General features: G+C 43.8%; 1 protein-coding gene across 6 annotated transcripts; it reads left to right on the top strand.

The window, feature by feature from the left end:
• Positions 1-4,601: 4,601 nt before the first annotated feature.
• Positions 4,602-18,580, top strand: znf831 (zinc finger protein 831). Of its 6 annotated transcripts, XM_072715257.1 has the most exons (7): positions 4,602-4,750; positions 4,879-4,904; positions 5,116-5,338; positions 6,559-6,641; positions 7,234-12,547; positions 14,641-14,840; positions 16,008-18,580. In XM_072715257.1, exons 5-7 carry the CDS (start codon positions 7,279-7,281, stop codon positions 17,253-17,255), a joined length of 6,717 nt encoding a protein of 2,238 aa, XP_072571358.1. In that variant the 5' UTR covers positions 4,602-4,750; positions 4,879-4,904; positions 5,116-5,338; positions 6,559-6,641; positions 7,234-7,278; the 3' UTR covers positions 17,256-18,580. The 6 variants fall into 6 exon arrangements, with proteins under 6 accessions (XP_072571358.1, XP_072571357.1, XP_072571359.1 ...); XM_072715256.1 differs by lacking the exon at positions 4,879-4,904; XM_072715258.1 differs by having other exon boundaries at positions 4,879-5,338; positions 6,559-6,606.
• The last annotated feature ends 6,343 nt before the right edge of the window (positions 18,581-24,923 follow it).

Genomic DNA, 24,923 nt, shown 5'->3' with positions numbered 1-24,923 from the left:
TGAATTCTTCATGAAGATTTCGTTTTTACATTGTACTAGATAACATATAGTCTAAACATTCAAAATGATAAATTACAGTAAATCACATTGTAATATATTGTATTTTCCTGAAATTCAAACATTTCCACATATTTATTTTTTGTTGATTATATTTTTATACTTGATATGTTTTGGCCAGAAATATCATGGACACTGGTAGAAATAGCAGATGTTGCAGATTTTCACAGTGTTGAAATCTCCAACTTGAAAACTGACCAGTTTTATTGGCATATTGTAATCTCAGCAGAATCATGCAAATCTATTCATTATTGAGTTTGGTTCAGCAAAGGGCTATAGCTTGCATTTTTGTCAGCTTGTTGAAACTGACTTGAAATAATATAATCTGTTATTCCGAAACATACAAATTCTGTTCTTCGTTTATCTTCAGTGATAAACAGCAGAGACTGAATGAAATGTGGGAGGATATTCCAACACAGAGATATACATCTAGAGAGTTAGAGTATCTATGTACATGTTTCATCACAATAATCTGTATAATGGTACTGGAATCATCTTGTTAAAGATTGCGTCATACATCCAGTATAGATTAAGATATACCAGGTAGAACCCATTTTTCCCCCAGAACTGCCATGAGTTAGACCAGCTGTTTGTGCAGGGCTAAGGCGTAGGTTTGGTTTCAACACTGGTAGGGACCAAATCAGTTTCGAACCCCCTACCATACATACACAGTACTCCCACAATATTGGTAGGGACATGCCCATACCGTCCATACTCAAATCTACTCCCTTGGTTCATAGAAGCCATTCTGCAAACAACTTTTGTACAGGGTTGTTATTGTGAACCAAGATGGCGGCATGTGCAGATGTAGCTGCTACTCCGTATCTCAAAAATAGGTGCAAAATGTATTAAATGTAATCTTGATGTACATGTAATTAATGTAATGTTAAATGTAATCTAAATGTAATGTCAAAAATAGGACCGCAAGGGGTCCAAACTGGAAGACGAGTATTGGCAAAGGCACAGACAACAAGGGGACTGACTTCAATGACCATACTTGGCCAATGAAACAAACAGGTACTTAAATACAAAGGCAACAAGCAACAGGTGTGGCTCATCAGGGTCTCGTCATGGAGGAGGCAGGAGGGTCAGGCGGACATGACGGGCAGGACATTACGTCCTGTCTATTGGCGCTTTTCCACTGCCACGTCCGCTGCTTTTTCACCAAAAAGTGAGCTATACTGCGAAGAGATGGTTTTCCATTGCAAATTATCCAAGCCATACCCGACCTGTACCCACGCTGACATCGGCCCACGCTGACATCAGCCCTGGAAAAGCACCATATCTCTGCACATTATGTATATATGTAGCACCACATTCCGTGCAACGTTATTTTGCGTCACAGTATACAGTGCACCAAATATGGTTCATGTGACAATAAAGCCCCACTTGACTTATTTTCACACTTGTGAGCTTCCAGTTAGTTTTAACAAGCCTGATCATTTTTCTCTGACCCCTCTCATTACAAGGGATTCTTGGCCACAGAAATGACTGGATTGATTGGATGCTTATTGTTTATCACACTCTTGACTGTAAAGTCTAGAAACTGTAGTGTGTGAAAATTCTAGGAGGGTGGCAGCTTCTCAGATGCTGGAACCACCACATTAAAAATCACTTACGTTCATCTACGTCGCTCTAATGCTTAGTCAAGCAGCCAGTGAGCCTCTTGACCCTGCCTGCATGCCATGTGTATTTTAACTGCTGCCACATGATTGCCTGTTTGTAGGGACAGGCTGTTTGCATTAGCAGGTGGGTGTACATAAGGAACTCGCTGTGTGGCTTTAGTTGCTGAGTGTATATCATCAAGTGTAGAGCAACTGGACAGTTTCAAATCAAACTAAGTGAAAGACCACATCTAATATACTTACATTTTTCAAACACACACATGAAACTGCCTTATAGTTTCAACTCATGAGTTTTTTTGCTTTCAAGACAACAAATGTATTTGCAATAACAAAATTCAATGAATACTTCAATGTATTGTCTTGTACAGCTTTGCATTTTTGCACGGTCTGTAAATTCTAGCTTATTTACTGATGCACTATGATCTACTGCTTTTAGTTACTTTTTATTCTAATGGTAATTTATTATTAGTGTGTTAAGAACTGTAAGCTATTGTAAATTGCTGTACCTTGTTTCTTTTCTGTATTGACTGCTGTAACACCCAAATTTCCTCTTGTGGTATACATTGAGTTTATTAATCAATCAATCAAAGCACGTGCTTGTGAGCTGGTTTTTGCACACCACGATCAGCAGCCCCCTGTTCCACTGTGTGCTTCCATGGTCCCTTTTAGTGCATTTGTTCATACCAAGAGATAAGAGGTTCCAACCATGAAAGCTTTTAGGCAGGTTGGGAGCCAGTAACCTAAATAGCTTCCGTGTTCAACAGGAGGCAGTGAGAAACAGGCATTACATTTGTTTAAGAGCAAATCGGTGTTAAAAGCACAGCTCTCACCAGCTGGGCTGTTCAGGACGCAGTGTCTGCAACGGGCATTTCAGCTGTATTTTAATACGTTTCAAGTGGAACAAAATGGAAATGTCATTCTTCTTGGTAGATTAGTCTTAGTCTTATATTACTGTGCTTCCTTTCTTATGAAGATGTGGTTTGAGGCTGCTGTGAGTTCAGAGATGGGATGGCTGGGCGTGGCAAACAGAAATTCTCTACTTCACAAGCGGGGGCAGAGAAACAGCAGACAGGCTTTCATTAGCGTGTCAGTGCTAAGGATTAATTAGGAGTTCAGGTAATTGCCGAGAGCTTCAGCAGGGAGCAAAATAGCTTATTTCACTTTTAAATGAAGAAACTCAGATGTATTGTGTGTATTAGTTTAAGTAAACATCTTCACTGGGGCCACATCAGCTGACAATGGAAGGAAGAAACTGTACCAAAAATACGAAGGTGGCTTTAAGTGATTGCTGCTGTCCACCCCAGGGGTGGCGTGGTGCTGCAGTGGTCTCACACCTCTGGGACTCTCTGCCCAGGTTCCATGTGTGTGGGTTCTCATGTTCTCCCCGTGTCATCATGGGGTTTCAGCAGGTTCTCTAGTTTCCCCCCACAGTCCAAAATCATGCTGAGGTTAATTGGAGTTATCAAGTTGTCCATAGGTGTGCATGTATGAGCGAGTGGTGTGTAGGTGTGGCTACTCCTACTCATACCCCCAGAACCCTGAAAAGGAGAAGGGGTTTCATGAATTGGATGGATGCTGTCCACTGATTTTACACACCACAGAGCACACCCTCACACTTAGTGAACAACTTAGGCACACCAGTTTACCTAGACCACATGATTCTAGACTGCAGGAGGAGCCCAGAGTAGCTGTGCAAGCACTCAGGGAACATGGAACACGGAGCCAAATCAAGCCCAGGACCTCGCAGGTGTGAGGCCACTGTGCTGCCATCGAGCCACTGTCCCCCATTCAGAAGGTCTACTTTTAAGAAATGCCTGTTTGTCACCTTTTTAGCAGGTACCTGTGGGAAAGACTGGCCAGCTCAGCAAAGACAAATGCGAGATTTGGGGACGTGAGAACAAAAGAAGTGCTTTGTTTGGGATTTCCTGTTTTAAGGACAGACTGGAGCGAGGAGTGAATGAGAGAAAAAAGATAATTCGGATAAATACCCAAATATTGCTGTTTTTTAAGGTTGAAAAAAGGCAGATGCGGTACACTCAACCATGGAGTTAAAACTAAAAGAAAAATGTTCTGGTTCTGTGTTGTCAGTGAAAATACACATGGATTTTATTTTTATACAGAACACAAATGAGTGATAAATGGAACAAATTGAAACAAATCAGCAAAACAATTATGTATACCGAATTCTCTATACAAATTGTAAAACCGGAGATTCAATTTCTTCATGAAAACACTGCGCATCTATTTTTCTGCAGAATTCTGCATTTCTGTCATCCTTTTTGTGTCTGTCTCTCTCAAACGAGATGTTACAGCCCCAGACACACCCACACGCTGAAACAGCACGTGGCTGCAAAGCTCAGAGGCTGCCGTCGAATTAAAGGAGGAGAAAGCTTTGTGACTTTGCGCTTTGTGACTTTGCGCTTTGTGACTTGATTTGCCCCCCACCCTTATGCACAGAGTTTACGCCACAGAGGCTGTTCCTACACCCACCCCAGTCCTGCCACCTCCCAGCTCCCTCAGCCTACGCACACACCTCCACAGTCTGAGTGCAGATGGACGTTTCGGGAGGCCGTCACTGGTGGGGGGCTGGGGGTACGCCAGTTGAAATCGTCCACGCCGCCCCCCCCAGCGCCGATCTGATCTGCAGCCCTTTCAGGCCGCTTGCAGCAGCAAGATGCTAACAGAATTCTCTGTAGAGGCTTGCAGGGTCACAAAATTTGCCCCCCCACCCCCCTCCTTACTTTACCTCGCCCGCTTACTCCCCACGCCAAACAGGTCTGACATTTTGGCAATGAAGAGGCAGGTAGACCTCCCCCAGAAGCACGCTACACCCACGCACTGGCTTGCACCCCTCTCGAGTTCATGTGTGGGTGTGTGTCTGCGAGTGCGTGCTCTGGCGCCCGTGTGTGTGCGTGTGTGTGTGTGTGTGTGTGTGTGCGTGCGTGTGTCTGTGTGCGAGTGAGTGAGCGGGAGAATGAGAGAGACAGTTTGCATGCCAGAGTGAGAAGTGAGGACTGATTCACGAGACGAGCGACGGCTGGCCGCCTGCATGTGCCGCGCGCTGGAAGGTAAGCCCCCTCGCCTGTCACTTCCCCTTTCTGCTGCCGATCCTCTTGTCACTTTCAGTTCTGTTCACTGTCATTGTCCCCCCATCTATCCATCCCAGCTCATCACTCTTTCACTCTCCTCTTTACAGCTTCACTCCTGCTGCCAGACTCCCCAGTAACAACTTCGGAACCGACCTCCTTTGTTAAAAAGTGTTACTGCTGCATCTCTCTCTCTCTCTCTCTCTCTCTCTCTCGCTCTCTCTCTCTACAGCCCTCTCTCACTCACTCACTGTCTCTCTCTCTCTCTCTCTCTCTCCCCATTTCATCTTCTTCTTCGATCATTTGCATAGAGGATGTGACAGGGTTTTTCTCTTCGCTGTTGCCAGTTCCCCTGAAAAGACGAAATCAACAAAACCTAAAAGGGAAGGAGAGGCAAAGTCGTGACATTGGCGAGAGCAGCAGTGGACGGGGTTCACGTTGTGACACTCTGCCACAATGTGTCACTGGGTTCTGTCACGCTCTCAGCGGTCCCGGGCCGGTCACCGGAAGGCCATGTGACCCAGAGGAGGACCGAGTGGCTCAACTAGCCAGCATGACCCAGCAGCACCGGTGAGTGACCCGCTCCACCTACGGCACCTCACAGTGCTCATTCATAAGTACTTGTGTCCGGCATAGTCCGTTGTTCAAACCGATGGACTGTGAGCGTAACACGGTGGGGGGGGGGGCTCTACAAAGCGTGCAGCCCAGAAGTGGGTGACGCCCAGAGCTGCCCACTCACATGCCCCTCCCAAAAGTGAAACTTAAGGGTGACGATGACTCTGCTCAGATGGTAGCTGATCTGCAAACCTTTGACGTTTTTTAAGTTTTAAAAGTTTTAGCTGTAGAGAAACAACTTCAAGTACGGACGGTTTGTGTTGCATTTTCGTTCATTTCACAGTATGTTTTCAGTTCCACATAGGAAATAAACGTCTTTTTCAGGAAATCTGCTGTTAGTGTCAGATGAGACAAAAGATTGATTTATGCCGAAAATTCCAACCTATGACTCCAGAATCATTTCTTGTAATTTAGTTTTATCATTGGACCTATAACTAGAGAAAATGTAATTTATTTTATTACTGGAAAGAGTCCATTAAGAAGTAGTTTGTTAAATTTGTAGATATTACTTCGAAAAAGAAACGTGCCTTTATTTAGAATAAAGAATCACAACTGTTCTCCAAGAATGGGAATTTAAGTGGAAGAAAGGTGTGAAAAACAGAGCTTTAAGAAATGGAATCTGCGAGTACTTCCTTCTTTTCTTTCATCTGAACAGCAGGGATTTACATATGTGAGTGAACAGCATCACTTGTATAAGACAGTATCTGTAGGAACATCATGACTGGCCCGCATGCAAATGAGGAATAATGTAATTACTCACCACTTCTGTTGGGACTTTATGACAAATGATCTTTTCAGCACATAACCAGGGACAAGTTACGTGAAGTGATTTGGGAGGAGGGGGGAATCTATCAGCATTCAATATCTGCACGCCACTCTTATTTTTAGCTGCCTTACATAACTGTTAATCAACAAGTAGCTGACAACAGTGAATGGAGAACCCAAAGGCATCAGACAAGAACTAAAGAAATGAAAGCCACTTAGATGCCATTTACTTGATGAAGTCTTTTCTAGTGCAGAATTTTTGTTATTTTTTTTTGCAACCCGTGTAACCATCAAGTACATTTTATCACTGGGATGTTAATTCTGCTTATGAGCTTTTATGAGCTATGTGTTATCTGGAATTGTCATGCTTACTGATATGTGTTGATTAATTTATTTGCCTGGGTTTTTAGGTTACTGGGGACCATTCATGGAACAGTTTCAGCACACAGTGACAAAAGGTGATCATTCACCTGCACCAGCACCAGCTCTCTCAGTGAGTAGGTAGTGCAGCAACCCTGCACGCACATTCCAGTAGACAAAACAAATTACAGTTTCTGATCTCTGAAGGTTCTTGGGCTTCTCTTCCTTTCTCTGGTGAGTCATACTAACCACACGCAGCACTGTGAGCGATAGCATCTCCATTGGATGATCTCTGCGCCGAATGGTTCGTCTAAGTGCAGTCGGGGGCGAGGAAGAGCAACATGATTTCTACCATGTTTCAGCACCTGTTTCTTCAGACACATTCCTCTCTGTCACGTCGCTTGATTGGTTCTGTTTGCATCAGCTGTCACCGAATTTATCCTCAGATAAGAGGCACAGGAACATGTAAACAATGTCTTTTAAGGGGCGATGAAGGCATTAAAGAAGGCTCAGAATGTAACTTTTGACAGAACGAACATTCCACAGCTATTCTGCAGTCAAGACTCTGTTGCCCAGTTAGTCAGAAGTACAACATTGTCCATAATACTGACATACAGTGTGTCAGATAACTGAGCTGATTTGAAACATTCCATTTTAGAAAGTGAAATGATAACAGTGTACAGGCTTAGCGAAGTCCTAATGAAAACTGCTTTTTTTCTTTGCAGGTAATTAGCATCTCTAGCCAATAATGTGAAAGGAGTGTTGTTGCCATGGAGACGAGCAAGCAAGGCTTTGTTGAAGCTACAGCTCCCTACAGCGTGGTGTCAGCACAGAGGGAGGACGAGGCGCACGGCGTTCAGACTTCCCTCCCGACGGTGTATATCCACACGCTGGGGGGGCTGCCGCTGTACGCACAGCCGAAGCCCCCCGGCGCTCAGGACACGCTGGCTTTTCCTCTGTCGGTCCCCCAGCCGAGCTCCAAACAAGCCCTCTCCCTTCTGACGCTCCACGTCGCTGGCGGGGTGCACCTTCAACAGTCTGGTCAGAAGCCGGGGGTCCCTGCTCTAGCAGTCAGGCCCAAGTCGGCAGGGAAGCACATGTGCTCCTACTGCGGGCGCGACTGCCTGAAGCCCAGCGTCCTGGAGAAGCACCTGCGCTGCCACACCGGCGAGCGGCCGTACCCCTGCACTACCTGCGGCGTGGCCTTCAAGACGCAGAGCAACCTCTACAAGCACAAGCGCACGCAGGCGCACGCTCGACTCTCCTCCGACTCCTCAGAGAGGGACAGCCTCACCAGCCAAGAGAGCGTGCAGAGCTCCAGAGATGTCTGCTGGGGCATGTCCTCGCCCCAAGGGCAGTTTGAGGGCTCCAGTAGCCTTGAGAAGGATGTCAGTGTCCCTGGGACTAACTCCAGCTCCACAATCAGCACGGTCCAGGTCTCTTCTGGGCAGACTGGACAAGACACTGGATGGGGTCTCCAGAATGCTGCTGCTGTGGGGCTCATTCTCGCCCCTGCGAATGGAAACCAGGAACCACATAATTCTGCGGTCCAAAGTACCGGGCACTGTGTACCTAATGCGACACAGCAAAAACATGAACAAGGCGAACACCCAGCGCCTCCTGTACCAGCCCGTCATCTTTCTCTTCAAAGACAGGAGGCTACGTTTTTCTCCAAGCAGTGGGACTCTCGTTCGTCTGGAGGAAAGTCTCAAAACCATGACAGCACCGACTCTGGCTTCTCCGAGAGCAGTGAGCAGCACTGGAGCCCCAGTCCCAGCGGCACTCTGCACGACCACAGCATGGAGTCCTTAGCTGAATCCGGCACCGAAGAGCAAGAAGAACCCAGAGTTCCACAGAGCAACACAAACTCTGGGGCCACCACCGGCAAGGGCGCCAAGAACAGGGTTTCCCTACTGGAGAAAAGGAAACTAGAGGAGCGTATCTGCAAGCTTATATCAGAAAATGATGCGCTTGTAGATAATAAGCAATTAGAGAATGTAAGACCTCGGAAGACGATGCCATCAAAACAAGGCAGCATTGACCTTCCCATGCCGTACACATACAAAGACTCATTCCATTTTGAAATGAAGAGCAGTAGGCACAGTATCCCAAACACAGACTGGCAGAACTCAGAGAAGCAAGTGAAGCAGGCTTTGTACAGCTCAGTCCCTACCCAACGATCCCTGAGCTTGGAGCATGCACCTCTGGTGAGGAGCAGCTCTCTTCCCTTTAACGTAGGTAGCTCAGGCTTTGAGAGAGCCAGTACACATGGTTCTTACCAAGCAGAGAGTACTCAGCAGAGTGGGCGAGACAGAATGGGCCATGTGTATCCAGGGGACTTGCTTATGAGGTCCATGGACCAGCCAACCCCACACCACAGATCTTTGGTCAGGCAGAAGGCTGTGGATGGCTTACCAGCAGCTGACTTCCCTAATTTGCCATCTACTGAGGAGCACTTCTCCAGTGGTCCTAGTGGAGAAGGGAGTTCTGTTGAGCCAACAGGTGAGGCAAGTGGTGGAAAATACAGGCGAAAAAAGCTGCCAAAGTTTTCCTACAACAAATGGTACATGTATGGAGATGGCACCTTCAGGAAGCTTTGCAATATGGAAAAAGGCTCAGATAGAAATGCCTTTAGAGCAAAGAAGTCTGGGAATAGCATGGAACAGGACAAAGGACAGGAGATCCAGAGTAAGCACACAGGCTCTTTTAGAGAAACTCAAAGCTCAAGGATATCTGCCCCGGATCTCAAATCGGATGCCGGCAACATAGATTCTGCATGCAACCCATCTCAAGTTCCTCCTCATCTGCCCCCTAGTGGCTGTGTTACCTTAGACCAAGGACCTAGCAATCCTGATGCATCAAACGCATTTCTCCAAAAGCGAATTCTGAGGAATCCCACGGTCTCAACACAGCAGAGTATAACCAAGCAGAGCAATATTCAGACCTTAAGCAACAAAAATGACAGAGGGGTGAAAGAGCTTGATTTGGAAGAAGAGAATTCAGAAACTCCCTCTTCATCCTTCCAAGGTGAAAGTCATCTTCCCTCAGAAAGGAAGAAACAGAGGACAGATGAGAACATATGTGTGCCGGCTGAGAAAACAGATGTAGTTACCACTTCACCCTGTGTCGAAAGTAAAGTGGAAGATGATCGTGTCCTCAGGCAAAATCAATGGCTCCCATTTATCAGTGACCACACTACTGAGAAGTATACCAACATCACAGAACAGAAAAATACTGTGACGTTAAAGGGTAAAATTATGGATTTCAAAACCTCCCCTATTAACCACCAGCTGAATCAGAAAAATATTCAGCTCCAAGGATACAAGTCTTCACCATCCCAAGAGAATGTTTGTAGATTATCTACCCTGACAAAATCCAGCTTCCTACCAAAATACCAGCTAAAACTGCCGCAGTCAAGTGACTTAATGACATCAGCCTCTTGTCTCACAGGTATGGAGCAAAGTTTACCTTTGACACAGAACCAACAGGTAATAGAGAAACTTTTTTCCTCAAACACCCCAATGACAGGACAGGGACAAACGTTTGCACCAATTTTAGCTTCAATAGAGACGCATATAGACAAGCCCTCAGGGACTGCTGTAAACAGGCAGTCACCTCCCACTCCAGCAAGTTCAACATCCTCAGTCATAGGAAACGATCATGTTACTGCAGTCACTTCTATCTCTGCTCATTCCAACGCCAGTTACTTAAGTCCCTCCTCTCAGATCACGCAATATAAGGGAAAACTGACTTTATTAAATAGTGCGAAACCTGATGCTGCGGAAGGCAAAGTTCACGACAGAGAACAGGCCGGGGACATACATATATTTCTCGAAATTGTTTCTGGAGAACAATTGTCAGTCACGGAAACTCAGCGAGAGTCTAAACAGGAAGCTGTGTATAGAAAGGATATTTTGCAAGATATGAAGTCTGCTAGTACGTCTACAGGCATTCAAATGCTTTGTGCAACACAAAAGCCACAGGAAAGAATGGCTGCTGAAGTACAACCTCCTGTCTCTACTGCAGAGAAAACTACTAAAGAAATAGCACCAAGTGGTGAAGCACCCAGTATACCATCGCACTGCACCTCTTCTGACTGGGGGAGCGTGTTTCATACAAAGCAACACAGATATACTGATGAGCCTTCACAGAGAAGCTCTGTGCATTCAAGCCTCAGTGTCATACCTATACGGTCTTGCACAAATCACTTCGCTCACAGAGACAATTCCAGCTTGAACCTGGATGAAACCAGCACTGCAAACCAAGAGGCCTCAATGCAGAGACACGGAGAATGCGTTGGCTGCAGAGACGCTCAGTCACTGAATCCTCACATTTGTCCATTTCAAGAAGGTGTAGGGCAGATATCCAGTGTTTCCTTGGAGACATGTGCTGCAGACAAGCCGTCAGAGGGTGTGATTGAAACCGCAGAAACAGCTGAACAGCTGCCTCTCTATCGGCAGGATGCTCCATCTCTACCAGCTCCAGTATCTGTTCCAGCAGACTGGAAGGTCGGACCGTATTCGCCCCGTAGTCACAAATCATTCAGTGTGACAGCTCTGCAGCAGGCACATGTAAAAGCCCCACAAAAGCTTTTTACAAGCGATGAAGCTACTGAATCATCTGGAGGATCCAGTGCTGGTCCATCTCCAGTACAGCAGCAGTACCAGTTCAAAGAGACGGCTTCAGCACTGCAGAACACATTACATGCTACCAACGCACCTTTACAGTTGATCGACACCAAAAAACCATCTCCCTCCCAGTGCCAGGAGCAGAAAATGTTTACCTGTGAACTCCAACATCCACTTTCACCACCACACGCCTCACCTGGTACAATTCTTCCATTAGACCAAACAACATGGAGCCAGTCTCCTGACGAACCGCTAACGAGCCAAGAAGGTCTCGATCTGGCCAAGAAAAGAGGTCCTAGAGATGGACAGCAAACTCTGAAGATCCCCACAGACTCACCCATCAGCAGCTCTGATGGTAAAGCTCTGGTTCGAGTTACGACTGAGACTTATCATTGTAATGCCCGGTCGTTACAATATAAGGAGAAAGAAATATTTTTGTTAGGTCCTAATTCCGCTGATCCAAAAGTTACCAAATATGGAGAAAAGCCACAGCTTAATTTAAGCCCAAATGAGAACCTAAAGGTGTCACAGCATGATGTTGCAGAAACAGGGTCATCGGTCCTTGCTCCTCTAAGTGTTTCAGCAGCACAGAGGGATAAAAAAGACCAAGACAGCCAAAATGCTTTTTCACACTGTACTTTGACTGGGATGTTTTCTCAGGCTTCTTCCAAAACCCTGCCAACATTCCACCGACAATTGATGGACTCAGGAACATCCCACGTCCAACAGAAACTTACCCCAGCAGCTAACATGCAAGCGTCTCCCCCTGCGACAACAGAAACTGTCTCAAGGAGTTTGTTGGTCCATGTCGTCGCCCAGAACAATAAACTCACTGAAGGATTACCATTTCATGTCGGAAATTTAAATAGTGCCTGTGAAAATGAAGGAACTACTCTCATTCGAACGCATCCAGGACATTTGGCACAAGCACGCATGTCAGAGGACACCAGCAGAGTCGGTTCTGGGCAGCACAGAGAAGCTTCACCAGTTTCTCTCTCACATACCTGCACAGATAAAAACAAACTCCATCGTAATTCGGTAACCAGTGCCGGCACCACTACTGGGCCATCGTGGGCAGACAAGCCCCAGCCAATGGCAATTGCTCTCGTGACTTCAGATGCACACTGTCAGACAAACCCTGAGCCTTCAGACTCAAAGCTATCCCATTCTGTAGGTAATAGCCTTTGCACAGAAAGCATGGTGACGATCTCCAGCAGTATCTCTCAGGACCGCTCTGCATTGCAAGACACGGCACACCACAGCCTGGGGGCCGAACGGGAAGAAGCAGCAGCAGCAGTGGGGGCCTGCTGCACCTCCGACGCTTCCCCTACGCTAGAAAACCAGCCTGCCGATAAAATTGTCTACGGACATGTGGACATGTGCATCACCAGCCATGATCCAGCTGCAGCAGGTATGCGTTATTATGACTAGGACAAATTCCTGTTGAAAGACAATTATAAAAACATACAATAAAAGGCTTACGCAGCAGGTAGGATCTGCACTGACTTGACATCACTGCAATTTAATTTTATTCCTCAGGAAGAACAACTTAGGTAACCTGTACTTAACATCGAATCCTGAAAAGGCAAGCGATTACACATTGCATTCACTCAGCTGCCAATCTTAACTAGAGTGACAGGCACGGCTGTTGGAACTATAATGCAATAGACTCAGAACAATAAACATAACAGAATTAGTTATTCTAATAATTAGCCACATTACTGCAATGGTATTATATGGGTATGCAGTTTGCTTATGTGTTATTTTGTCTAACGTCTTCTAACTTATTTATACAACAAGGTGTCCACTGAAACTTGGAAAAACACCATGACTATCTAGTTTTCCACTCTTATTGTTGCTCCTGTTTTCTATATGTTACAGCAGTTTCAAAATGCAAATGGCAGATTCAAAACATTTAAAGATTCCTACGTAATCCACACGCGAGTGTTCAAGTGGCGTCCTTCTCTTGAATCACCACAAGGTGGCAGCAGAGTAAATCAATAAAAAAAACTTCCATTTTCTACGTTACGTTAATGTTGAAGTTTGTTTTACATTCAAGAAAATGGCAAAAAGAATAAAGTCAAAATAATTATATATTTAATGAAACTGTGTGATAAATGTAAAACTAAACATACTAATGCATTCAAATTTTGACAGTATCTTTTCCACATCCTAACGACAAAAGGACGTTCATCATGTTACAGACCAGTCAGTAAATATTTTTTCTTGCCAAAAGAATTTCTCAGATTCTTCTGCTTTACAGTTTATCTCCTTGAGCGTTAGTGGAATGTTTTTATTTATTTCTGGAAAGTGGTATAAACAGACAAGTAGGATAAGGTTTCTTCTGCCCACCACAGAAATATATTTTATTAACATCAGATTTATTCTACTACCCCCCCCCCCACACCCCCACCCCCACACCCCCACAAATACCATGCTTTCCCCTACTTTTACACTCCAGGAAGTAGCAAGGCATTGATGAATTTGTGGGGTTAAACAAAACAAAAAGGCAGCTTTTTTTTTAAGTGTAGCATTTGATCCGATTACAGGGTGTCAATATGACTCCGTGGCAATTCTAAGATTTTTGTCTCTAAAGAGATCAAAGGTCAGGAGAATTAGTCACAGCAACTAATCAGGAAAGGATCAAATATCCAAAGCAGGATCTGAGGTGAAGGAATTCTTGGGGGGAGTGACTAGAGAAAACAAAAATGGATTTTTAATCCATAAATGTCTGGGGAATGCCATCAAAATAAGACGTCTGACGGAGCAACACTACAGTCTATGACACTGAGTGATTCTCAGCTGTCAGCAGCATGCTGGCTGTACATCTTAATCCCCATAGTTGTGGACAGCGCCTGTGCCCAGCGACAGCCTGACTGAAAGCCAGCTTGATTGATCTGGTGTTCTCCGGATGGCCAAAGCGGAAGCCACAGGAGGAAGATCTCAAAGGGATTCAATAGACAGCAGAGAGCAGAGTTTTGGGGAAGGGTGCGGGGATATAAGGGCTGCCCCCAGGCCAGACGCCGGACATGTGATCTGAAATGTAAATGCAGGCGCCTTCAAGTGAAGAGAAGCACAGAGGACCAAGCACTGCTTCAGCCAAATCAAATACACTTCATCCATCAGAGCAATTGCTTTTCATCATCACTGTTTTCCTCTGTGGCAGTTACATAATGTATTGGATCGTATGTTAGCCTGTGTTTCTGATTACCGCTGTGCAAATGCCACAGAGCCATTAAAACTTTGTTATTATTATGAATATATGACTGAGAGTAAACCCATAATAGACTTGGACAACAGCGGAAATATTATCCAGAATATTATCTGATTTTTTTTTAGCCAATTTCACATAGGAAGTTGAGTTTTCCTTACTTTGAGCAATTTATATTTCTTAAATTATCTGTTGGATTGATCTTAGGCAAAGAAAATTGTGGTGAGCCATTGTGGGCTATGAAGTAGGCTGTAGTGAATTCCAGGTTTGGGGAAATGTGTTTGTCTCTCGAGGTCACGCGCATGGAGGACACCTCAGCGCTGTGGACCCGCGGGCGAAGCACGCGGCCCGGGGTAGCGGGGAGGCGAGGGAGCAGCAGAGGCAGCTGGAGGGAGGAGAGGAGAGCGAGACGAAAGGCGGAGGGAGGGGACTGCAAGATGGGGGCAACCTAGACGCCTCACCCACACCAGAGCTGAAGCAAGGAGCCTCGACAGTAAGACCCTTAATGCAGAGTGAGGAGCGTCAGTCACCCTGCCCCGCGATGGCGAGAGAACCCTAACGATGCCAGTGTGCTCGTAAAACCTAATTTATCGGTATCTTAAAATGTTACACAAATAAGGTCAAAACGTATACTACGGTCTCATAAGGCATAGAAAAACCTTTTAGAATACTGAGAAAATGTTGGCACAAAAAAGTTTCACAAAATTTAAACATGAAGTGTGGTAATTTAATTTAATTTCCCTTGAATTCCGGGCATGTTTTACGTGGACTTGGGAGACGTTAGGCCGCTGGATGCTTGCCCAGAAAGCGTCTCTGCCAGTCACACACATGGACTCGTGTGCATTCTCACATGCGCTTGTACAGTTCATCCATATACATCTGTCAAATCTCAGCAAGTCCCCACAGGAATAATTGAACTGAGAAAGTCACATTTTTAGACCTAGACACCATTTGCACAGTTATTTTCTGTAGTTACCAGCTCAGCGTGCACATTTATACATAACAGAAAGTGTCATGAACCAAAAATATCGAAACAAACCCGATTAGTTCGTTTTAAGGACGTTTCTGTCTCAAAATTTCAAGTACAATAAAAATATATTTTGTTTCACATGTAATGAACATTAAGATATATGAATTTGTTCTAAGGCCTGAAATTTAAATCGTTACTTAAATATAACAAATAATAAAAGCACTACAAAAATGACGTTTATTGTAAAAATAGACCGACATGGAAACATTGCAGACTAAAACAAGTAAAGCCAAAATGATCATTTAGCTGATTATTTGTCATATAGCTATTGTGATAAAAATGGTGGACATACTGTGGTCTCTCTGTAGTCTTTTAACCATTAAAAGATGGACCCATTCAGGTCCTAATATAGAAACAATGCATATAGATGCTTATACAAATTATTATAGAAGCAATTTTATTATACCATTTTGTTTAATATTTCTTTAAACTTAGATTGATCAAATGTATAAATTCATGGTTTCTAAATTCACATGTTCACTGTTTTCTAAAAGCAATATTTCTGCACTATTTTTTATATAAAAATACCCCAGATTTATTGTTCCTCAAGTGACTAATTTGACTGTCTGCCAGTTAATATTGAGACATTCCTGGCCTCCAAATCACATGCTATGTTTATCTGGCTTACAGGAAGGGCTGGGTGTTGAGAGAGACACAGGTGCTAATGAAACCAGCTGGTGCGGAAGCCTCTCCCTTCAGCCTGGGGTCACCGCCCGTCAGACACCCACCCCGGATACGGCAGTCCTGATTGGCCAGCATCAGCCTGGGGTCACCGCCCGTCAGACACCCACCCCGGATACGGCAGTCCTGATTGGCCAGCATCAGCCTGGGGTCACCGCCCGTCAGACACCCACCCCGGATACGGCAGTCCTGATAGGCCAGCTTCAGCCTGGGGTCACCGCCCGTCAGACACCCACCCCGCATACCGCAGTCCTGATAGGCCAGCTTCAGCCTGGGGTCACCGCCCGTCAGACACCCACCCCGGATACGGCAGTCCTGATTGGCCAGCATCAGCCTGGGGTCACCGCCCGTCAGACACCCACGCTGGATACCACAGTCCTGATTGGCCAGCATCAGCCCAGCATGCAGAATAAGGCCAAGGAGGTGAACACCCTTCAAACTCCTGAAAAGACAGAGACGTGTGGATTTCGTAAGCGTCAGAGTGGGACCGCGCTGTCACACATCGCTGAGAGCTGCCCACGAGCGAACTTTCTGGTTCCAGCGAAGGGTGAGACTGGATCACAGTTAACTCCCATGTGCAGACTCGGTTTATTTCCAACCTCAGTAAAAAATGGCACGACCCAGTCCGCTGACCAAGCAGAGGCCCACAATTACAAGAAACTGAACAAGCCGGTGAAACTGAAGCGGGTCCTGCAGACCCCAACCGATCCTCCAGCCGAAGTTTCTCGTCCCTCTTCCTGTAGCTCGATGCGGAGCCTCCATCCAGTGAGTCCTGCCCAGCTGTTGGGTGAGCAGGAGATCCAAGCGGGCAGCACTGGGCACAGAACCAGCACCTCACACTCCCTTAACAAGAGGAGCCTCCAATCTCCAGAGGAGGGGCTTCAACTGGAGGAGCTGAGAACATCAGCACAAGACAAGCCTGGGGATCTGAGCCAGAGATGCCTGCAGGGTCCGGGTCAGACCCCTGCGCAGCCCAAACTCGCCGACTCAGCACCCAGCCAGCCGGGACCCAGACGGTCCCCGCTGATCCGCTCACAAACCAGCCCAGCATTCTGCCTCACGCCTCCCTGTGGCAGAGCGAAAGGCCTGGGCAGGACAGAGGAGCCTCCTGGCAAGGCGGCAGCGAGTGTCCGCGAGGAAGGGCCCGACTCCAGCAGCAGCGACGATGAAGGCAAGCTGGTCATTGAGCTGGAGTAAGACCCCCATACACCTGCATACAGAACATGGCCATACTGCACACACAGGGAAATATACATCCCCATTCTACCACAAACAGGCACACAACCACTGAGCTTTGGTTTATTTTCTAAAAAGCAATTCATGCATCTAGACACAAATAGATTCATCCATCTATTCATTTTCAGTACGTGCCTAACCAGTTAGGGTCACCATAATCTACGCCATCTCCTTGGAAGAATAGGATGTAGCTGAACATTTCCTAACAAGAATTCCAGTCCATCAAAAGACTACACGGGTGGTTTAGCTCACCAGCAAATAACTAAATTTCCTTTCTATGCACCCTATGTCTTCAGAACTCTGTTGGGAGTTCTCCAGAATCAAATTGCTGCTTGTGATGAGGGATTTTCATTAATGCACGCAGTCACACACACACACGTTTGTAATTATATTTTTGTGGGGACTCCATTCATTCCTAGGAGGGAGACTCTAATCCCAACATGACGACCTTAACCCCTACCCAGCCCTAACCTTAACCATAAGTAACCAAATTAAAAGACTGTTGGCTATTGTGGTTTTTTTGATTGCATGCACTTATTTTTGTAAAATTTTAGTTATCCTTGTGAGCATTAAAAAAATGTCATCACAAGGTAAATACTTCCAGGTTTTTATAACTTTGGGGCTGGTCTCCACAATATAATAATTACAAAAAGACTCACACACACACACACACTGAGACACACACCTTGGCCACTGCTCACAGATCAGCAGGAAGGACTTGCGGCTCCTAGGCAATCCTGCCCTGTCTGACTGGCGCGGCAGTCAGAGCGCAAAGCTCCACCAGCCAACCAATCAGCCACCAGCTCATTAGCCCAGGGAGGACTAGAGCCCAGAGACCACAGAGACTCAACGGGTGATGGAAAAGGAAGCTGTTTCCTGAATCCTTTCTGTCCTCTCGTTTATGTCAACCAGCCAGTCCTGGGCTGGTTCGATGTATGCTGTGTACAATGGAATTGCACTGTTCCATTATTTTGGCTAATGTTAGCTACTTTTAGCTGTTTTGTTTCTCTTCTTTAATATATTGATATGTATAAAAACATATCCTTCTCATCTTTTCAATAAATTCTTCAGGTTTTGTCATACTTCCTGAGAGTCTGCCTCAGGACAGGCTTTTATTTGTATATGCCTTTGTTTCTAACTTGTATACCTGTATTTCTATTGCACTGACAAATTCCATTTGGGGAACTATTTTGACATTGCTGCCGTCCTTTTTGTCAATTGATTTGCTTTATCTGTAGATACAAAGGTGTATAAAATAAAGAAATAAAAATACACAGTGAAGATTCTGCCTGACCAAATGAAAATTATTTTTTTTTAATTTTTGAGGGTGAAGATCTTCTGGTAACACTTTACTTAAAGCAGTCATCATAATGCATTATAGATACCTTTATAATGCATTAAAATTATTTATAAAAAGGTACAACCCATTATAGCCATGTTAATTATGCATTATGCATATTCACTCAATACCAGCTTTCAAATAAATTAAGCAAAATCTTAATTTTCACTCAAAGAAAAAGCACAGAAATACTGTGTATGACACTTTTCTCTATTTAAAAAGCAAGGAATGCAGAAAGTAAAAAAAAATGCAATCAGCATGGGAAAGAACGTGCACGTCCGTGCATTAAATCCTTAATATAACTGATATTTACAGTGCTGGGTTCTGATCATGCTGTCGAATGCCTCTGACTCTTCTCCGCATAGCTGGTGGCCAATATGCTGGAAGCAATTACAACAGTAAGCTTGATAACCGTTAACACCTGGCAGCTTCTGCATAACACGGGAGTCTCGCTTTTCCAGTTTCGGTCTGCTCTTCACTTCCTGTCTGCAGTAACCCAGCCGCACAATCTGCACCTTCAGTAATCTCCAGCTCAAAGTAAGAGATTGACTGCCGGCTGAAAGGTCAGGCAGAAACCCGTCCGTTTCTGCTTTCAAGTCATATACGGTGGAATAGTGTCAATATTTTCCCCTGGCTAATGGTGCAGAGGGCTCCCTTGAGTGGGGGGGGGAAGGAAGACCCCTTGATGTGTGTCCTACCTGCTCCCTGATGCTCGCACTGACTGAGTAAAAGGACATTCGACGGCAGAGACTTTGAGACGTCAATCAGCTCTTCCGGGGGCCAGACAAAGGGCACAGTTAGAGTGACTGTGTGCATTCTGACTGTTCTATGGGTGAATTGCTAAGGAATCCTCCTGATGGACACACACACACACACACACAGAAACATTTACTAATGGCAACCAGTCCAGGAAGAATAAAAAGACACTTGCTATGATCGTTCTTGATAGTGAATTATGTATTGAAAATCATATTTCTTCACTGATTACATTTTTTTTTCTTTTCATCAAAAAACGTGAATATAATTATAACAACTCCTTTTTAAAATTAATAATTCCATACAGTTTCGATTTTGCCATATTTTTTATATTAAAGTAGTTCTGGTTAGTTGTGAGGAGTAAAGTCAGGGCCTTTTCGGGAGTTCATGCAAAAACAAATGAATTAAATGCAGGTGGGAATGCAATAAAAGTGCATGGGACAGACTAAATCAGAAAAAATGTCTCGGATCAAACATGGTGGGTTTTCTTTCAGGGTAGTCTGTAGCTGTTTCCCTGGGCACCATTGTTACACTCAGAATCTTTGTTCTTCCCAAGGGGTGGTGGTCACAGAAATGCGACCACTGAGCTGACTCAGCATCTCAACGGCGAGTCTCTGTGTCGCACCCATGAAAGTGTCCCGCATCGTCATCAGTATCGTCCCAGTGACGCCTTGCAGTTGAAAGGGGAGGCGGTTTGCGGTCATATTGACACACATGTTAGAAATGTGTGTTAGCGTATCACTGACCGTATTGTGAAATGTTTACTCATGGCTCATTCTCCTTTTTCGCAAACGTGGATTTTTCTGTTCACATGCTAAGCCATCTGCATTGTCTGTGCTTTTCCTTCAGATCAACATAAACCTTTCAGAAAGAAGAGTCAAAATTTCTGGATTGTATCAGTTGCTTCCACAGCTATTGCAAAACTGACTTACTATTCAAAAAATGGATCAACTGGCTAAAGAATGTAAAAATCTTTTAAAAAGCATGACTAGCGTGACATTGGAAACAATTAATTAAAAAAGAATTAGCAATTTCAGTCATCTTTACAATTTCCTATTTTTTATTTTTTTTTACTGGCCTTGTCATTCAATGTAATATTGTAAAGAGAAGCCAAAAGCCTGCAAAATCAGAGGGAAACCTTATTGTGACACATAAAGTTTGATTAATTTGATTAATATCTGGCCAGGCCTCATAAGAGCCAGGAGACTCTCTCAGCTCTGGAAATACTTGACCCTTACAGCAACATAATTTGTTGTGAATTGTGTCAACGCCAATGCAACATTTCAAACAGATATCAGGATTCCAATTCTATGAACCTGTTTTGAAGAAACATACCTGAGCTTGCAAAATCGGGTTGTACATAAAAAACTGAAACAGATGTTATTCTATTTTGACATAAATCCAATACAAATTGCGTCTATGAAAAATGAAATGCCGAGGGTCCTTGTCTTGAACAATTAAGTTGCTATTGATAAATGTATGTATATGTTTTCCCATTTGTTTGTCTTGATTATAACTGACAGCACATTTATGTAAAGCAGTTAGCCTGTTTGATTAACGTACATTCAGTGGTTCCTTCAGTAGCTCACAGAGGTTTACAGAATTAACAGATATAGTAATAAACATGATAACAGTTTGTAACTCACACTTAGTTTGTGGTTAATTATCATAAGTAATTCAATAAGTAATACAATAATACTATATTATCTGTGTCCCCTCAAATGTTACGCATCAATACACTAAATTGCTTCGGTAACCTGTAGACCTCAATTCACAGATGTACTACATGAATTCTTACACCAGTAGCCACACAAGATATGAACCTGTGCCAATTACCCGTCTTGATAAATAAGCAAAATTAACATTAATATCTACATAATGACACAAAACCAAATGATTTGCACCAGACTTACTACATGTTTCCTATGTTCCTCCTTCAGTCCAGAAAATCAAATGAAATGAGTGATTTATTCATTTCTTTTAGATACAAATGCATGTCTTTTTAAAGAGGAAATCTGTGAATCTGATCCTCATATCTATTAGACCATACGGAGTGATTATTTTAGATTTCTTGAAAATAAAATATTTTTGCATGCATTTGATAATTTGGCCATATTTGTTAAGGAATTTTACAGGGTGAGTATTGTTTTTTTCCCTGCATACCAATGCATCCAACTGCTTACCCTGGATGCAGTGGCAGGGCGGCCTGGAGCCAATCCCAGGCAGCATCGGATACTAGGCGGGGGGTACACCCTGGGTGGGGTGCCAGCCTATCACAGGGCAAATACAGGGCAAATACACCTACTCACACTCTACAGGCAGTCAGCTTAACTGCATGTCTTGGGACTGTGAGCGGAAATGAGAGGCTTCACGCCACCTTCACTGTATTCCAAATCCAGGACCGTGATGTTTTTGACTCACATGCGATGTTGTGAACTACAAGCTCTTTTACTATAGCCAGTGCTTTATAGGCGACCCAATGAAATACGCAGGAAGAGAAACATGTTAAAGAATGGGAGTCTATTTACTACAGATACACGAACAGCATTAACAGATGAACAGCATGTCAGGCTCTCTTAAATTTTGTTAATCCAACTGGTAATTGGAGTTAGCCCATAAAGGTTGCATTTTAGGATATTTTACACTGGGCATGGAAACAACACGCCGGTAACCAAGTCTACTGCCCCTGTGCTGGGCAATTGTACGTCACCTGCGAGGATGGTCAACTAAAGTTCACTGGTCATCCAAAGAAAGAGCACAATGGATCCATCAATATGATACACTAGCTGTCCAGAGCAAGACAAAGTGTTTTTTTAGTTTGAGTAAGCCTATCCACACCGAGGTTGTGAACTCCTAGACAGAGATGAGCTGAGGGAGCAGAAACCAATCAATCAAAACAAAGAAAAACTGTATAGAGCATATTACTGAAGAATAACATGGAGAAAATGATGGGAAATGAGGTAAACGAAAGCCCAGCATCCCTCAATATATTTTGGTGTCATTGTGGTTCTTTTGTTCAGCTTTTGTTTTTGGTGTCAGCAGGTTATTTTATTTTTTAGTTGTTTTGCAGTTCTTATCCATGCGAGTTACAATTTTTTTTTATTGTGTCCTTGTGGACATATTTCAGATGTTTTCACTTAAATTGTCTGGGTCTCCTAAGTGAATTGCTTAACGTTTAAGGGGTAGATTAGCAGTCTCCTCTAGGGACTTGAACCGGCAACCTTTCGCCCACATGTCTCAGTGCTCAACCCTAAACTCCCCGCTCTGCTAATTATGTTGCTTGAATTGATTATGTGACTCCCCCTCATGACGAATGAGGCACCCCAAGATTGAAGAGTGGCGAATGATGCTCCGTCTGCTGTAATGACCGCTTTTCACTGGGGGACACAGTCGTCCGCACCCCCACCCCCAGCCAGTGTCTCCCCCTTCTTCTCCTTTGGAAGGACAGGAAAAGGCCACAATCACAATCAGGGCCAATGACACTCAGGCATGAATGGATTGTGACATCTTGTTTTGGGGAATTCCCAAATACAGAGTACTCGGTAAATAGTGATAACACAATTAAACACAGCGGGTGTTTAGGCAGCCAGGAAGCTGCTTTGTACAACGCACTAGTATAGTATTACTATATTTATAACAATGTTTTTCAGACCAGATCGTAAGTCTCTATACAATTACTAAAATTTGTAAGCTTTTTTTTACATCACTAGAATTAAATACTGTATTTTATTCTGCAGGATGACTTAGAGAAAATTATCCAGGCTTCGATTTAATCTTGTAATTCAGTTTATCTAGGTATTAATCAGTATCCGTTATCACGTTTACAGCTCGTTCCAAAAGCTGCAGCCCGATTTCTTACTGGTTCTAAGAAAAGGGATGACATCACTCCAATTCAAGGCTCTCTTCACTGACTGCCTATTCACCACAGAGTTCAGTTTCAAGTTTTACATCATGTTTTTGAGTCTTTGCATGGTCTGACCCCATCTTATTTATCAGATCTAAAAACCTCGTATGGCTTCATGAGGCTTCAGGAGATCTAAGACACAGCTTCATTTAGAGATGTAGACATTCCACGGTCTTGACTAAAACTGAAGGGTGATCGTGCTTTTTAGTTGCCCCAAGATTATGGAATAATCTGCCTCTTTATATTACACGAGCTACATCAGTCTCTGTTTTTAAATCTGCTCTTGAGACATATCTTTATAGACAGGCTTTCAGTCCTGGATGAGATGCTGTAGCACTAGTACAGCCAGTTTTGTTTATTTTATTGCTATACTTTATATTTCTTTATATGACTTTATCCTGTCGTTCTTTTTTTAACTAGGATCTTTTATACTTGTATTTTAATCTTTGTAAAGCACTGGTGTACGCTTGTCATCCTAAAATGTGTTTTATAAATAATTTTTACTTACCTACTTACTTATTACTTTTGTACATGTAGCAGTGCCACTTTATAAATAGCTTATAATCATGTTATTAATTAGATTGTAACACTTTGGTAATCATTAATAGACAATTATAAATCAGTTATTACACATTTTTTTTGTTAATGAGTCACTACCATTTATAAGTGGCAAAAGGAAGCCTGATTGTTTAGTTGTACCCAGGAAACAACAGTCGATAAGTGGCATTACTATAAAATAAGACAATATGCGCTCATCATACTGTAATTCCAGAAAAGGCAGACACGCCATTTAAAATACTACATTTACCACACGGTTTATAGTCAATTCAGCTATCAGATGTGTCTGTTTTTCTGTTTTACACCCTATAACCCTGTCAAATTTAACTCAGGATGCATAATGTCTGAGTGATCATGGATAAGTAACTGACAATGGAAGATCACAAATGTTTGCATTAACATTCATGTAGTACCACAGTAATGTAAGTGTTTGATTATGAATATCAACATCAATATACCCAGTGCTTCCGCAGTGCAGGTTCTTGGAGTTTATACTTTGTGTTTGCATTACAGACAAACAAAAATTCTATGATTTCACTAATTTTTTCACCTTTGAGGAGTTCTCTGGAGCTTTGTGGCCACTCTGGCATGCTCATGACCTGCACTGACTACCAGCAATGTAGTTGCATGTGTTTTTATTTATTTACAGCTTGCTTGCGGTGAGGGACAGATGAGGGCAGGAAATTATCTGCCTCCTCTGCTACTGCGCGTTTTCAAGGCCACTGAAAGCCAAACCAAGGTTCTGGCAGCACAAAGCAGAGGACCTCCACTGGAGAACAGATTGCATTCCACCGAAAAAGCAGGATATCATCCAGAACCATGGAATCTGAACCACACCGACCACTTAATCAGTGACCAACCAAAATGGTAAAGTTTCATGAGGTGTGAAAATTAAAATCAGAAAACACATGTGCCTTATAACTTTTCGCTGATAAATTATGATGTCATAATTATGGTCAGACTTTACTTGAGGGGACGTGCCTGAAGTAGTAATACATGCTAACTTAATGCATTAATTAACCAGTAACTAAGTGTTAGTTATATACTAATCCCATGCTTGTTCATCATTAAT

Source organism: Paramormyrops kingsleyae, chromosome 8, assembly GCF_048594095.1.
Source record: "Paramormyrops kingsleyae isolate MSU_618 chromosome 8, PKINGS_0.4, whole genome shotgun sequence".
In the NCBI taxonomy this organism is placed as follows: Eukaryota; Metazoa; Chordata; class Actinopteri; order Osteoglossiformes; family Mormyridae; genus Paramormyrops; species Paramormyrops kingsleyae.
Note: the sequence above shows the minus strand (reverse complement) of the source record. Positions and strands in the feature narration are given on the sequence as shown.